The 14,373-nt window shown below is 49.1% G+C and overlaps 2 protein-coding genes across 3 annotated transcripts; both read right to left on the bottom strand.

The window, feature by feature from the left end:
- Positions 1–4,986, bottom strand: SF3B4 (splicing factor 3b subunit 4). The gene is made up of 6 exons (XM_010387288.1): positions 4,370–4,986; positions 3,809–3,937; positions 3,030–3,572; positions 2,494–2,700; positions 525–698; positions 1–413 (listed from the first exon to the last, which is right to left on the bottom strand). Exons 1-6 carry the CDS (start codon positions 4,401–4,403, stop codon positions 226–228), a joined length of 1,275 nt encoding a protein of 424 aa, XP_010385590.1. The 5' UTR covers positions 4,404–4,986; the 3' UTR covers positions 1–225.
- Positions 4,987–5,296: 310 nt separating this feature from the next.
- Positions 5,297–13,947, bottom strand: MTMR11 (myotubularin related protein 11). Of its 2 annotated transcripts, XM_010387287.2 has the most exons (17): positions 13,628–13,947; positions 13,195–13,270; positions 12,577–12,698; positions 12,295–12,355; positions 11,981–12,123; positions 11,444–11,522; positions 11,187–11,322; positions 10,852–10,939; positions 10,606–10,694; positions 10,397–10,521; positions 8,918–8,984; positions 8,604–8,674; positions 7,919–8,085; positions 7,447–7,620; positions 7,011–7,193; positions 6,269–6,562; positions 5,297–5,963 (listed from the first exon to the last, which is right to left on the bottom strand). In XM_010387287.2, the coding sequence occupies exons 1-17, from the start codon at positions 13,691–13,693 to the stop codon at positions 5,775–5,777; spliced, it is 2,130 nt and encodes a 709-aa protein (XP_010385589.1). In that variant the 5' UTR covers positions 13,694–13,947; the 3' UTR covers positions 5,297–5,774. The 2 variants fall into 2 exon arrangements, with proteins under 2 accessions (XP_010385589.1, XP_030792991.1); XM_030937131.1 differs by lacking the exons at positions 11,981–12,123; positions 12,295–12,355 and having other exon boundaries at positions 13,628–13,925.
- Positions 13,948–14,373: the final 426 nt, after the last annotated feature.

Here is a 14,373-nt window from a genome sequence, read left to right as displayed (position 1 = left end):
TAACAAGCAGTTTCGTTTTATTTTCTCTGTGCATTTGCAAAATACTCAGCACCAACATAAAAAAGAAATACCTCCTGTGGAAAAAGTTACATTAAAAAGGGGAATGGGGTGGGGGTGCTGAAAGGGATTAGTACCTTAGCCCCAAGAAGCTACAGCATCTCTGATTGGTCCAAGGAATAGAAAAGATATTGGGAAGATGTAACAGGAGGAAGGAAAAATGTGAATTTACTGAGGGAGAGGGCCTCGAAGCGGTCCTCGAGGGGGAACTGGTGGCCGGGGAGTGGGTCTGGGTGGAGGGAGAGGCCCCCGCTGGTAGCCATAGGGTGGGGGTCGTGGAGGGCCAGTGTATCCATGCGGGGGCATCAGTGGAGGAGGTCCACGCATACCATGCGGAGGCATAGGACCTGGGTGACCTGCAAGGAGTAAAAGAAAAGTTAGTAAGGGCACGGGACAAGGGATGTGCCTACAGGAAGCTGTAAGAACATGATAGGTGCAGATGAGGGAGGTGGCTAGAGACGACTTACCCATGGGAGATCCGAATGGAGGCCCTCGGGGGGGCATGCCCATTGGAGGAGGTCCAGGATGAGGCATTCCAGGTGGTGGTCGGGGTGGTGGCTGCCCCCCAGAGCCTGGGGGTCCAGCGTGGGGATGTCCTAAGCCATGAGGGCCATGGTGTGCCAGTTGCATCTGAGACATCCCTATGAAAATAAAACAGACACAAGAGGAAAAGAGACAAAGAGAAGAAGGCAAAGAAAATAGAGAAAAGAAGAGAACAAAATTAGAAAGAAAGTGACATCAGAAAGAGAACTATACAGAAAAAAGGGTATAGAAAATAAGGCTGGCTGGGCACAGTGGCTCATGCCAATAATCTTAGCACTTTGGGCGGCCTAGGTGGATCACTTGAGCCCAGGAGTTCAAGACCAGCCTGGGCAACATAGTGAGAACCCATCTCTATCAAAAAATACTTTTAATTAGCCAGGCATGGTGGTGTGTGCCTGTAGTCCCAGGTACTCAGGAGGCTGAGGTGGGAGGATCACTTGGGCCTGGGACGTCAAGGCTACAATGAGCCAAAATTACACTACTGCACTCCAGCCTGGATGAAAGAGTGAGACCCCATCACCAAAACAAAAAAGCAAAAAAACAAAAGAACAAAAAAGAAGGGTGGTAAAAAGTGCTCCCTATCCTTGACCCTATTCCAGCAGCACAAACCAACCAATTACTCAATCAACTCCTTACCCTCTTTGCTTGCTTCTTCCATGGTTTAGGTACTGTAATAGTAATGCTGAAGTATATAACAAGTGGAGTAATAACTGTTGATAGGATTTGAGAAAGTAGCAGAGAACATACTGTCTAAGCAAAGATCTAATTCTAAAGGATGAATGCTTCAGGAGGGTAAGATCATGGGAAGAAAGCATCCCAAGCAGAAAGATTACAGGTGTGTCAAACAGCACAGTATATTCCAGGAAATGCCAGTTAACTCAGTAATCAGGAGCAAAATGCAGTTATAGAAATGAGGGGCAGGGGCCAGCTCATAAAGAGCTGTGAATGCTTGGGTTTTACTCTGTAAGTAAAAGGGAGCAACAGAGGAATTTTGAGCAAGTGTGTACACATCTGTGTTTTAAAAAACCTACTCTGTGAAAGTAGATCAAAGTTAGGGAAAACTGGAGTCAAAGTGGCAGGAGATTACTACAATAAATTAAGTGTTAAAAAATAAGGGAATGAGAGACTGAACTAGGACACTGGCCATGGGGAGAGATGCCACTGATATTAAACAAGACTTGGTATTAAAAGTGGGGTGATAGGGAGCAGTCAAACATCGCTCTCAGATTCATGAATTAAGCACCTGAAAAAAAAGACTGCTAGAGAAAGAATTGGTTTGAGGAGAGGGACAGAAAAATGACGCTATCTGTTAAGCAGCAGCATTAAAGCATTAAGGATCCAGAATGTCAACAGCTATGGACTAGAGATACAGATCTAGGAGGCATCAGTATACACCCAATTAAAACTATAGATATATGCAGAAAAGAGAAACAAGCACAAAAATCTAGGCACAAGCAGACACGAGTCTATCATGGTAGCTAAGATTAAGGAGTCAGAGAGAGGGGTGGAGGATCCAGAAAAGCAAAAGCAAAAAGAGACGAGAATTTCAAAGAGGAGGACACGACTAGTTTCAAGTACATCAGAGGCCAAACTAGATAAGGAGCAGAAGAGTCCCCGAGATTTGGCAATTAGGTCACCACTTTGAGATGGAGTCAGAGAAGAGAATGGAACTAAAGGTTAAAGAAATAAAAACCAGCAAGTATAGTCTTCTTGTCAGAAAAACTTAAGAAATGGATTCAGGGAGGTAGATGTTACAGAGTATTTTGTATGTTTTTATAATAGAATGTCTGAAGGAAACTCTAAAACTGTTACTGTTGAGGAACAGAGGGCAGCAGGGTGAGAGGTAACAGAGATGCTCTACCAAGCTCTTCCCTCCCAACAAAGCACACCTACCTGGATGGGGCATCCCACCTGGTGGGAATGGGTGAGGATGTGAGTGTCCATGACCAGGATGTCCTGCCCCTGGGGTTCCTGCCGATGGGGGGCCATGTCCTGCAGCTCCAGGAGGCATAGGTGGTGGGGGCATGGCTGGGGGTATCCCAGGTGGGAGGGCTCCAGGAGGTGGCACTGGGGGTGGGAAGGAGCCAGGAGGAGGCATGCCTATAGAGGAAATGGAAAAAGGAAAAGTTAATGGGAGTGAGGAGAAAATGTCTTTAAAGAGCCTGTCCTGATCTGGCCTCTCCAGGCAGGGTGAGCTCTTTCCCCCTCCTCCCAGTGCTCTAAAATCAAAAGCAATGTTAGAAAAGTCAACCAACTTCACCCTCCTAAAGAAACCCAACAACTTTCTTCTCCACCACTACCATCACCCCTCAGTCCTCTTCCTATTGTTCACTGACTCCATGTCCCATCCCCCTTTCAGGCTCTTTTTTTCTTCCTCCTGACTCTCTCCCCCAACCTTAAGACAAACAAATTTTAACCAAAAGCTTTACCTGGTGGAGGAAGCCCAGACCCCAATGATGAAACCACAGGATTGGGGGCAGAGGGTGGAGGAGGTGCATCTGCAAACAGCTGATGAGGGCGGTCAGCCTGGGAGAGCGGGTTCTGAGCTGCCAGAAGTCGTTCGGCTGCTGAGCCATGGCGCTCACCCTTGGAGTCCTTCTTGAAGGCATAAGATACGGTGATAGGGCGGTTACAGAGGTACTGCCCATTCATGGCTTCAATTGCTGCATCCGAAGCATCAAATGAAGCAAAATTAATAAAGGCATAACCTTTGGAGTTGCCTGTGTCTGGGTCCCGCATAATCTTGGGGGTTTGTAAGATGACCCCAAAGGCGCTGAAAGTATCATAAAGCAACTTCTCATCAATCTCAGGGTCCAGGTTCCCAATGAAAATGTTGGCCCCTACATCCAGGTTTTTGTTGTGGGCTGATGCCTTGTTCACCCGTATTGGCTTCCCATAGAGTTTGATCATGTTCATGATCTTAATGGCATAGTCAGCATCTTCCTCACTCAAGAATTCCACAAAGCCATAGCCTGGAGAAGTGGAGAAGAGGAGGTTAACAACATAAGAGATTGAAAATGGGGAAAACTCATCTACCCTCTAATCACAAAGAACAAGAAAGAAACAACCTCACTTAAGAATGGTTCCAGAAATAAACTGAACAGAGGCTTAAAAGAAAGAAATACTTTAGGTTGCTCATGTTATTCCAAAACAGTTGTGAATACTGCTGGAACCCTCCAGAAGCAATTTGCCCTTGTCATGTACTCACCTTGGTGCTGGCCAGTGACTCTATCCTTTGGCATGTGGGTGTTGACTACTGGTCCAGCCTGGAGAAACAGTTCCCACAACAGTGGTTCACTAACCTTCTCATCCAGGCCCCCCACGTACACAGTGGCATCTGAAGAGAGGGAGCAGAAAGTTAGAGCAAGGGTGAGAGTATAACAGGAAAGGAGGTGATGTAAACATGAAGATGGAACCCAACCAGGGGAACTGGGGACGCGGGTAGGGGACAGGAGCCCAAAAAAAAAAGTTAAACCCTTAAACTTCTCTCTTCCCAGGACTTCGGGAATCCTTTGAAGTCTAATTTAGTATTCTGAGTGGATCTTTTTGTTTTTTTGAGTGAGAACTCAGCAGGGGATTGGACGTAAGTATCACACCCACAGGCCTCAGCCAGCACCTGGCCACCCCGCCCCCAGGAGGCACGGGGTCGGGCTCGCGCCCTCTGGGGAAGGGATGAGTCCAGTCTCCCACCCCTGCAGAGGCACTTCTGGCTGTAGTAGGGGCCTCTTAGCCACGCTGAGCCCATTCCAGACTTTCCCCCTCCAGTTACCCTGGTTCCGCTCGGAGATCGGCCCGGCAGCCATGGCGAAAGAGCTCCCGCCGTCTCCCAGCAGCGGTTCCGCCTTCTGACCTCAGCACGACTTCCAGTTCCGGGGCGAAGGCGGACGTAGCGGTGGGCGGAGCCGCGGAAGAGGAGGTGCCTGGAAGCGGCTGCAGCCATCTTAGGAGCCTCCCAGACTTAACCCAGGTTGGGAGGTGGAGTCTTCCGCTCCCGCGCTGAGGTGCCGCTGCTAGTGGTCTTAGCGAGGAGGGCGGAACGGAAACGCTCAGACCGTCTTAATGCACTGCTAGACTGGAAAGAATCACACTGCTCCCAAAATTGTAAATTCGAAAGCTAAAAGAACAGAAACTTCAGTTTTCATATATTTTGTGGCCAGTGATGATCTTTTGTTGTCCAGAGAAGGACGTGCTGAGGAGTCCCCCCAACCCGAGGACTTGGCTGCTTTCAGGCGCAGAGGGAACCTTCCATCTCGCCTGCAACCTTCTTGCAGATTTGGCCTCAACAGCCCTGATTTGGGCTGGAGGTATTTGGTTTTCCCTCAGGAGAGGAGACTGCGAAATGTCTGAGCTGGAATGACGTCTGCGCTCATCTCGTCGTAATTGCATGGGGAGGGTGAGGGCTGCTCCAAGGTGGTGTGTGACCACAGGTGAGGGGTGGATGGGATCGGAGCTCAGAGACTTCAGTCTGGATCTCTAGAACAATCTGGCCGCATCTGCCTCTAAATGGGAGACACACACGAGAATCCTTTCCCCAAACTGCACTTGAATTCTGCAGAGTCTCACCAAATCCAGTTCCCCTATTTCCTTAGCAATAATATGGTAGATGCCCTCCTCTCTTGGGTCATACCCACCTTTTACCCACCACTTTCCTACCTAGGAGAGTCCTTTATTCAAACACAAGAAACAATGCCAGCAATGTGTATAAATACTATGCTTTAATGAGCCCCTTAAATAGAAATTCCACTACAAAAATACAGAGGAGACAGGGTGTTTCCTGTATCCGCCTCATTCCCATAGAAAACTATAAGGGAAGAAATGGAAGTCGGAATTAAAGCAGCAGCAAGGCGAGGTGAGAATGCGATCTCTAGGCCATCTTGTTGGGACTGATGAACAGCATCTCTGATCTCACGATTTAACATCTGGTTATCCAGAAGCGATGCAATTGGCCTAAAAAAACCGATCAATTTCTGGATTGTTTTTGTTTCTTAATCCTTCAAATGACAAGAAACAAAAATATCCGTAGGAACTAAGCAAGACAAGACAAGAGTTGGAGCAGTTAACACCACCATCTGCAGCAGAAACTCAGACCTTCTTAGTGAACTTAAGGGCTGGAGTGTGAACGCTGAGGCTGCAAGTCCAGATTAAAAAAAAAAAGGATTAGACAGTACCCTCCTCTACCCCAGATCCCCCTCTGCCCTGCCTTTGAGAATGCCCACAATTTCAGTGGGATTGAAAATGGTATGTGGATCTCTTTTCTTGGAGTGAACTTCAGGAGATATTCTTGGTGTCCATTTCCGTAATAGCTCCTGAAGATGGGATAGCTCATCCTGGAGGCCAGAGATTGTGGGAGATGAGAGGCCCATCTGGGGAGGAGGCAAAGAGGAACAGAGAGGAATACTGTTGTGGCTCTGGCCCCCTGCTTCTCTGCTACTTCTGGTGTCTTTAATTCTGTTTCCCTTTCCAGCTGTGCCCTAAATTCCACTTAATCTAAGCCACAAGCACTTTCCCGCACCTCCTACACTCCCAAACCCTGTTTGATACCAAGAGGAGTAGAACTTCACTGCCCAGTCCCCCCAGCCTTCAGCTCCTTGCCTTTCCAGCTCCTGTTCATCTGGTTCGGCAGAGTCAAGTCCCTTCTCCCACTCCCAGTCTTATTTTCCCTTCTTACCTGGACCTCAGGCCTTCCCCTCAGGTAGCAGCGTCTCCAGAACCTGATCTGGGGTCCCAGATATCCAGGCAGCAGCAGCCCTGGAGGTAAAGGGCAAGCTCCCCAATGTGAGGGGAGACCCCATTCCTGGTCAGCCAGGCTTTCAGAGGAGATAGCAGGTCGAGGGAGCCAACGAGAAGAGACTGCCAGCAGGGAGGGACTGTCCCGCCAAGGACAGAGCTGATTCAAGGGGGTCAATGCTCCTCTAGAGAAGAGCCACACAGAACTGGGGGGTCCAGGAATCATGAAGCTTGGCTAAAGGGAAAAGGAAATCAACTGGCAACCGAGAGACCAGATAAGCCTAGTTTCCCCAATCTGGATCGGGATAGGGTATCCTGCCGCCATCCACTCACTGTACTGGTGACTAGAACTACAAGCCTCCCCATGAGAACTCTTCTACCCTCCTCATTAGGCTTCAACTAAGCCTCAGGACTGATTAAGGTTGATCTTAGGGCAACTTATGTGTGCATGAGACAGGAAGATGAGTAAACAGACTTGAGGAAGGACAAAAAGGGTGCCCTCTGTGCTATTCTAGGACTTCTGTCTTCCTAGGGACACCCAGGGACTATAAGTGACAGCTGCAGAAGAGTAGTGGAGTAGCTTTCCCTAAGGAACTCAAGACATTGTGTCTTTCACTTTTCACTGTGTCATAGCATGAGCCTGTGGGAACGTCAAGGGAATTTAGGAAGTTTAGACGTTTCACCTGCGGTCTAGTGAGCCAGGAATCTGGACAGTGTTCTGGGTCATAGCCAGGATTCTGGAATTGTAGTATCTGTGCATTGCTATAGCGTAAATCCCAGTCCCAGACAGACAGCTGCAGGTTAAGAGAGTTCCCAGCTGGGGGCTGGGAGTATCCTGGGGTGTAGACTTGTGTATAGGAGTTTAACTGGACAGAGGAAGCAAGAAAAAGGATGGTTACACACAGTCCTCCCACATCTAGAGACAAATCATGAGATTCTTACCTCTTATTCTAGGAAAGATATAGCGCAAAAGTCCTGTCCTGAAAATGAGACTAAATCTCCCCCTCCCCACCCACAGACCTCACTTCTCATAAAACAAATCAAGACCAAACTTCAGAGAGTACATCTCAATGGAAAAAAAAAAAAAAAAAAAACGAGTCAAAAATAGAAGTCACTGACCTGTCCGCTCTGCTTTCCGCGCTCCCAGGGGGTATTTCTCAGGAAGGTAAGGGTGTCAGGAACCCTGACGCTGTCATGAAGAGCAAGAAGGAAAAACTCAGAGAATTCAAAATCAGCTGGAAACTGCTGGAGGAGCTGCCAGACACAATCAAGGAAGAGGAGAAACACCGGAGCCTGAAAAGAGAGAAATTAAGAGGTTGGAAGGGATTACTGGGACCCGAAGAGGGAGGATGGTGAGATGATAAGGGAATGGGGAACCCAGGGAATAGGGAGCACTATGGAGGTCGGAGAATGAAAATCTGAATTGAGGGTAGCAGGGGCTTATGAGGCCTCACTCATCAGGATCTTCATCTCAGCCTAACCTCGGGGCCCTTCTGACCGGATTCACCTCCAGTGGATTATACAAAATAATTTTCTCATTCTCTTACTTCTTTAGTAATATCCCCCCGATGCCATCCCGAATTGTTCTCACCTCTTCACTGGCCCCAGTTCCCCCAAGCCGAGTCAGGAAGGGATGTCCAGCTGCCACCCACTCTCGCTGCACTAGGGATTGGAAGCCAAACAGTGTTCGGGCTTCAGGGGCTGAAAGCAGCTGGACGAGTGAAGAGAGGAGGCCATTGAGATCACGATCACCGCGCTCTGGGTGATAAAGAGGAAGAAGGGACAAAGAAGAGGGGTCCAAGAAACTAGGGCAGAAGAGAATGAGAAGAGAAATATGGCAATGAGAAGTGAGAGGCACAGAGGGGAAAGGTTTGGGGTAGGAAGGATTGAGAGAGCACATAGAAGTGAAGAAAAAACAAAGACCTTGAATGATTCACATCCTAGACTCCACCCGGATAGAAATACCCAGTTTCACATGTAAGGAGCAGAATCACAATTCTCAAACCAGCTTCCACACTGCCCTTCCCACCCCAACCCCAGTCCCCACCCACTGATGGAAGGAAAGGAACAAAGGGGCTAAGACCATCCTAGTGTCAGGGACCACAAGTTGTGATGGGGAGGCAGAGGTAGCACTGAAGGATGAGAGTAGAGCTCGCATGTAGTTCCCAGGAACAGGAGAGGAAGAAGCCTTACGGGTCTCCCTCCCTGAATGCAATCTGGTCAGGTGGGTAAAGAAAAGAGGCAAAGAATGGAATGGGCTTACCCAAGGAACTCACCTTGAAGTATTACAGAACGAACCCTGGATGTCACTAATACTGAAATGTCACTGGCCTTTCGAAGACAAGCCCTGGAGGAGCAGATGAGGAAGAGGGAGGAAAAATGATAAGCCTAGGGGAATGGAGTGATGGGTCATGGGATGGAATAAGGCCAACTCCAAATCCTATCCCTCTTTCTTCTAAAAAGCAGAAAATGGCAGTCTTCTTGGGAAGCTGAGGAGAAGAACTAAAGAAAGGCCATTTAGGAGCCCAAGTTAACAGAAGGTTGAAGAAGGTTGAATTATAAATGATGGCTAGAAGAAGCGAAGGAGTACCTGATATAGTCCAGCCATCGTGTTCCTTCCAGGGCTGAAAGCCATTTATCCTCAGCTACAGATGAATCTGATAGAGGGTAGAAAGATCAGAAAGGCAAAGAGATTAGAACTCAGGATTCAGGATTCAGGTTGATAGCCTGCTGGGTTAAGAATAGGAATGAAAAGTAATTATAAATGGCCAGGATGGTTTTCTAAAATTAAACTGTGGTGATGGTTGTACAACATTGTAAATACAATAAAACTCACTGAATTGTATACTTCAGTGAAGGGTAAATTTTATGGTATGTACATTATGTTTCAATAAAGCTGTTTAAAAAAGAATAAATTGGGGTCAAGAAAACAGGAAATCAGTGAGTCTGTGGGAGAGGTGGGAGAGATGGGAGGTGAGTAGAAAACAGTCTCACTGGCTGGGCACGGTGACTCATGCCTATAATCCCAGCACTTTAGGAGGACGAGGTGGGTGGATCACCTGAGGAGTTCAAGACTAGCCTAGTCTAACATGGGGAACATGGTGAAACCTCGTCTCTAGTAAAAATACAAAAATTGCTGGGCATGGTGGCGGGCGCCTGTAATCCCAGTTACTAGAGAGGCTGAGGCAGGAGAACCGCTTGAACGTGGGAGTTGGAGGTTGCAGTGAGCCGAGATTGCGCCACTGCACTCCAGCCTGGGCGACAGAGGGAGACTCCGTCTCATCTGCCTTTTTTTTTTTTTTTTTTGAGACGGAGTCTCGCTGTGTTGCCCAGGCTGGAGTGCAGTGGCACTATCTCCGCTCACTGCAAGCTCCGCCGCCTCCTGGGTTCACACCATTCTCCTGCCTCAGCCTCCCTCGAAGCTGGGACTACAGGTGCCCGCCACCACACCTGGCTAATTTTTTTGTATTTTTAGTAGAGACGGGGTTTCACCGTGTTCGCCAGGATGGTCTCGATCTCCTGACCTCATGATTCGCCCACCTCGGCCTCCCAAAGTTCTGGGATTACAGGCGTGAGCCACCGCACCTGGCCTTTTTGTTTTGTTTTGTTTTGTTTTTGTTTTTTTTAAAATGAGTTTCACTCTTGTCACCTAGGCTGGAATGCAATGGCACATTCTCAGTTCACCCGCCTCCTGAGTTCAAGCGATTCTCTGTGCCTCAGCCTCCCAAGTAGCCAGGATTACAGGCATCTGCCACTGCACCCAGCTAATTTTTATTTTTTTTATTTTTTTTTTTTATTTTTAGTAGAAACAGGGTTTCACCACGTTGGCCAGGTTAGTCTCAAACTCCTGACCTCAGGTGATCCACCTGCCTCGGCCTCCCATAGTGCTGAGATTACAGGCGTGAGCCACCATGCCCAGCCGAGACTCCGTCTCAAGAAAAAAAAAAGAAAAGAAAAGAAAAGAGGCTCATTGGACTAAAGTGCTACTCATCTACAGCAAGCAAAGGGTAAACCAGGTTAGGCTCAGCAGACCTAGGGGTGAGGGTGAGGGGTCAAAGGTTATTCTCACCAGGCAGGCAGAGGGCCCTCAGCCTCAGGTGGGCAAGTTGGACATCTGCAAGGCTAGGCAGCTCATCCATAGTGTCTACCAGGACAACATCTGAATGCCCAGCCTGGAGCATCGACTCCACTGCTCTGGAGGGGAGGGAGTCAGGAAATAAGAGAAGGAGTCTGCCCTGAGCACCTAACCCTTGATTCTTCTCATCAAGCCTCCCTCACCTGATATCCTCCTTGTTAGGGTCGCTGGCTGTATAGAAGCCTCCACAGCGGAGAAGATCACTGCCCCCAGGGTGATGCCAGGACAAGCGCTTCACATGGGGCAGAAGAGGGTCATTGTGGGAGAAACACCTAGCTCCACGCTACCCTTGCCCCCACACTGACCTCACAGAGCTTCCTCCCTCCACATTGTCCCTGGCCTCCCATGACCCTCTAATCCACAGCCATTACCCTAACCCTCACACTGACCGGTCCACGGCCCTGATGAAAGTGGTCAAATGCTCTCCTGACCTCACTGTCCAGAATTCGGTTAGGGACCCAGAAGTAACGGGGGAGGCTGTGAAATGAGAGTGGTATTACAGTTTGGCTCAGTGACTTCATTACAACGTAAAGCTGTTATTACAAGGAAGCTGCTTCGGAAGGACCATTCCAAGGGATTTCAGGTTTAGGGATCTAGGAGGTAAGGGAGATAGCTTTGTGGGTGTCTAGGAGGCTGGAGTTTGTGGGAAGTCCTAGCTTTAGAGGATCAAGGAACTAAGGGAAGATTGAGAGAGCAGCAGGGTTGGGGTGCACTGGGGCATCACCTGGTGGCTACGTCGAACCTCTCGTTGACCGTGCTGACTCTCCAGCCTCTGGCTGCCTGCTTCTTCCGCTCAGTCTCCCAGTCTTCCGCTGTCTCCATGAGAGGAACTGGTGGTTTTCTGGAGCCAGAACCCTGGCCTAGAACAGGAGTGAGACATAGAGGAGGAAGGAGAAAATCAGAGACAGCTTCTCAGCTCTTTGTCGTCAGCCATCCTCTGCTTTTTCAGATTCTTCCTTATCCTAAAGTACTCTCACTCACCAGCCTTGCTCAGGGTTATCCCCGAATACTGTTGGGCTGGATTGCTCTGAGCTCTGGCTTGGACAATGGCCATGGTCACCTGTGGAGGAGAGGACATTCCATCCTTTGGCTTAGGCTGAGTAAGTGAAAAGAAGGAAATGGAGCACATGTGTTGCTCCACTCTCTTTGCCAATAATAAAGAAGAACAGTGAAGACAGGCCCTAGAGAAGGGGGCTTCCTCAGGTCATGGGGACTGGGGTTGGGAGAACAAATCCGGAACCACAGAATCCTAGAATGATGATTCTGGGAGGAATCCTGGTTTTTCAGAGGAGGAAACTCGCCCAGAGTCACACCGCTGGTAATTAATAGAGTAAGGCTAGAGCGCAGGCTCTTTACTCTCATCACACAATCATTTATCCCAGCCTTTTAGCCTTTCCTTGAGAGAAGCAGGGGGAATGATGAGAGGATCCTAGGGACTGGAGAAATCTCGGAAATTGTCAGGGAGAGGATCCCAAGGTTCTGAGATGAGGAGGAAGCCTCAGGTTAGGGGCCTCTTACCTGAAAAGCCTGAGGCTCTAGGCCTCCGGCCTCAAAACCAACTCTGAGTAGCCGGAAGTCTCGGCCATGAATCATAATCTCCTCAGGGATAAATTTAAGCAGGGACCCTGGACGGAGGAGCTGGACTCGGGACAAGCCGCTCACTGAAGTCAAGAGGTACAGAGCAGTGTAACCATGGACCAGGGTCCCTCCAGAAGGGACTCTTCCAGCCCATCCCACTCCATCCCTGCTGTTTTCTGAGAATACAGGAAGGATGAGGAGGAGGGAGTTCCAACACCCCCAGTGAACCCCTTCACCAAACCCCCCCAACTTACCAGCCTCTAATCGCCCAATGTTGACCAGGGCAAAATCGTATTCACTGCTTAAGGGAGTGTCCTAGAGGAAGCACGTGACTGGGTAGACATCTGAAATGGCCCTCATTTTCCTACTCTGGCAGCCCCAACCCCTAGGGGGCAACTACCCTAGAGAGAGTTCCCACTGATTATCAATGACACATTCAAAAGACAGCCCTTAACCCATAATGTTTGTCTAAATCCTGCTAGATTCCCCTACCCGTTTCCCACTAGCTGTCATTTCTGTTGCCCCAACCATCTCACCTGATTCTGCTGCCATCCACAGGGCTGGAAGGTGACCCTAAAGTTGGTACAGATGAGGGTTCCAGACAATTCAGGTTCCAGCCCCTTCCTCACCCCTGGGGCCCATGCTAGGATCTGCTCCCCTAAAGGGGAAGAAGGGAAGCCCCGTTACGACTATTCCCAGTGTTGCCCACACTTGGATACACCCCCCTCTCTGAGAAAGGGAGATCTAAATAGGGAAGATTAAAATCCTCCCCAAAGCCCACTACAATGTAAGCTTATGAGGAGGAAAGATATGTGTGTGTGTGTATATATATATATTTATTTATTTAATATATATATATATTTAAATTTCTGTAACTAGAACAGAGCCTAGAACAGGGCCTGGCACATAGCAGGCACTAACTATGTATTGAATAAGTAAATTTGAAAAGGGGTAACAGGGTTAAGGAAACAGAAGGAATGTCAAGGTCCAGCTCTCAGCCAGCTCTAGAGGCCGTTGGGGAGGACAGCGAGCCTCAGGCAGAAGTACTTTGAGCCAGGAGAGGAACACAGAGGTATCTTTGGTGAGGGCATGAAACGAGATTGGTGTAGGATGAAATTTGGAAGAGTCTTTGGAGAGTGCTGTTGCATTATTACCTGGGAGGCATCTGGAGGCCAGGCAACTGCTAGGCTGACGACTCCTGGGCTCCGGCATCCTGCTTTCCTGGACAGACTTTGGTCCAGAGAGTTGAGAGGGGTCTAGAGTTAACCCCTAGGCTCCCCAACTCCCCAAAGGTAGCTGCCTTTAGAGGCCTACACTCACACTCTCGGGGGAAACTGAGATCAGTGTCTGTGGGGAGCTCCAGACCTACCAGGGCTGGCAGACAGTAAAGGGAGGGGCTGGTTAATGGATAATGAGACACCGAACTTGAAACTATGAAAAAGACAGACCAGGCTTCATCAGCAGAAGCTGATAGGACAGACACACCCTCCTCCTCCTCTAGAACCTTTGCTTCCCCCTTTTATCTCCACCTCATCCCCATTCTCACCCTCTTGCCGACACCCCCCCCCCCCAATTCCTTCTCCTTACCCCCATCTCTGGCTCCTCCTTCCGGGGGGCAATGTTGAAACTCTGGCCCCGGCCCCCCCACCACATTTCTCTGGCTCCATCCGGGGACGGAGCAGTTAAGGGTGGGAAACCTCAAGGATGCTCACCCACCTCAGGGAGAGGCTGAGTCTTGTTGAGAAGAGGGCAGTTAGGGAGAGGGGTATGGGGTTGGACACAAGGGAAAGGAGCATTTGAGGTGCACGGAGCAGAGTGTGGGGGTCCTTGGAAAGGTGTGTCCAGCCCAGCCTGAGAAGTCTCCTCGGAAACTTCAGTCGGCTCTGGAGAGGGCGGGAGAGATGCCCAGCCCCTTAAAGGAGAATACACACAATTCTGGAAAAGTGGAGAGGAAACGGTGGAATCTGAGACGGACGGGTTGGGGAGAAATGGGGACTGAGAGAAAAATATCGACTCCCTTCTTTACCCCAATCCCAGACCCTGTTCTCTTCCTGTTCATGAGTACTGGGGACCGTTTGAGGGGAGCAGTTCTGTTGATTATGAAGCTGGAATCATTTGGGCTACCTCTCTGGAGTGTCTCAGTGATAACTTCCCTTAGAAGCTCAGTTCTTTTGTCTTCTCAAAGGGGTTTGGGGCAGGGAGAGGGGTAGGAATGTGAAAGTGGTTCAAGCCTCCTTGTCCCCTCTTCCAGAAGAAAATGAAAATTAGACCTGGGGGGATTTTTGTCAGCAGAGGCCCAAGAATTAGGTGGGGAAGCAGTGAAACTGGTTAAA

The sequence above is a fragment of the Rhinopithecus roxellana genome, chromosome 8 (genome assembly GCF_007565055.1).
Source record: "Rhinopithecus roxellana isolate Shanxi Qingling chromosome 8, ASM756505v1, whole genome shotgun sequence".
In the NCBI taxonomy this organism is placed as follows: domain Eukaryota; kingdom Metazoa; phylum Chordata; class Mammalia; order Primates; family Cercopithecidae; genus Rhinopithecus; species Rhinopithecus roxellana.
The sequence above is the reverse complement of the archived record's forward strand: the minus strand, read 5'-3'. Positions and strand labels throughout refer to the sequence as shown.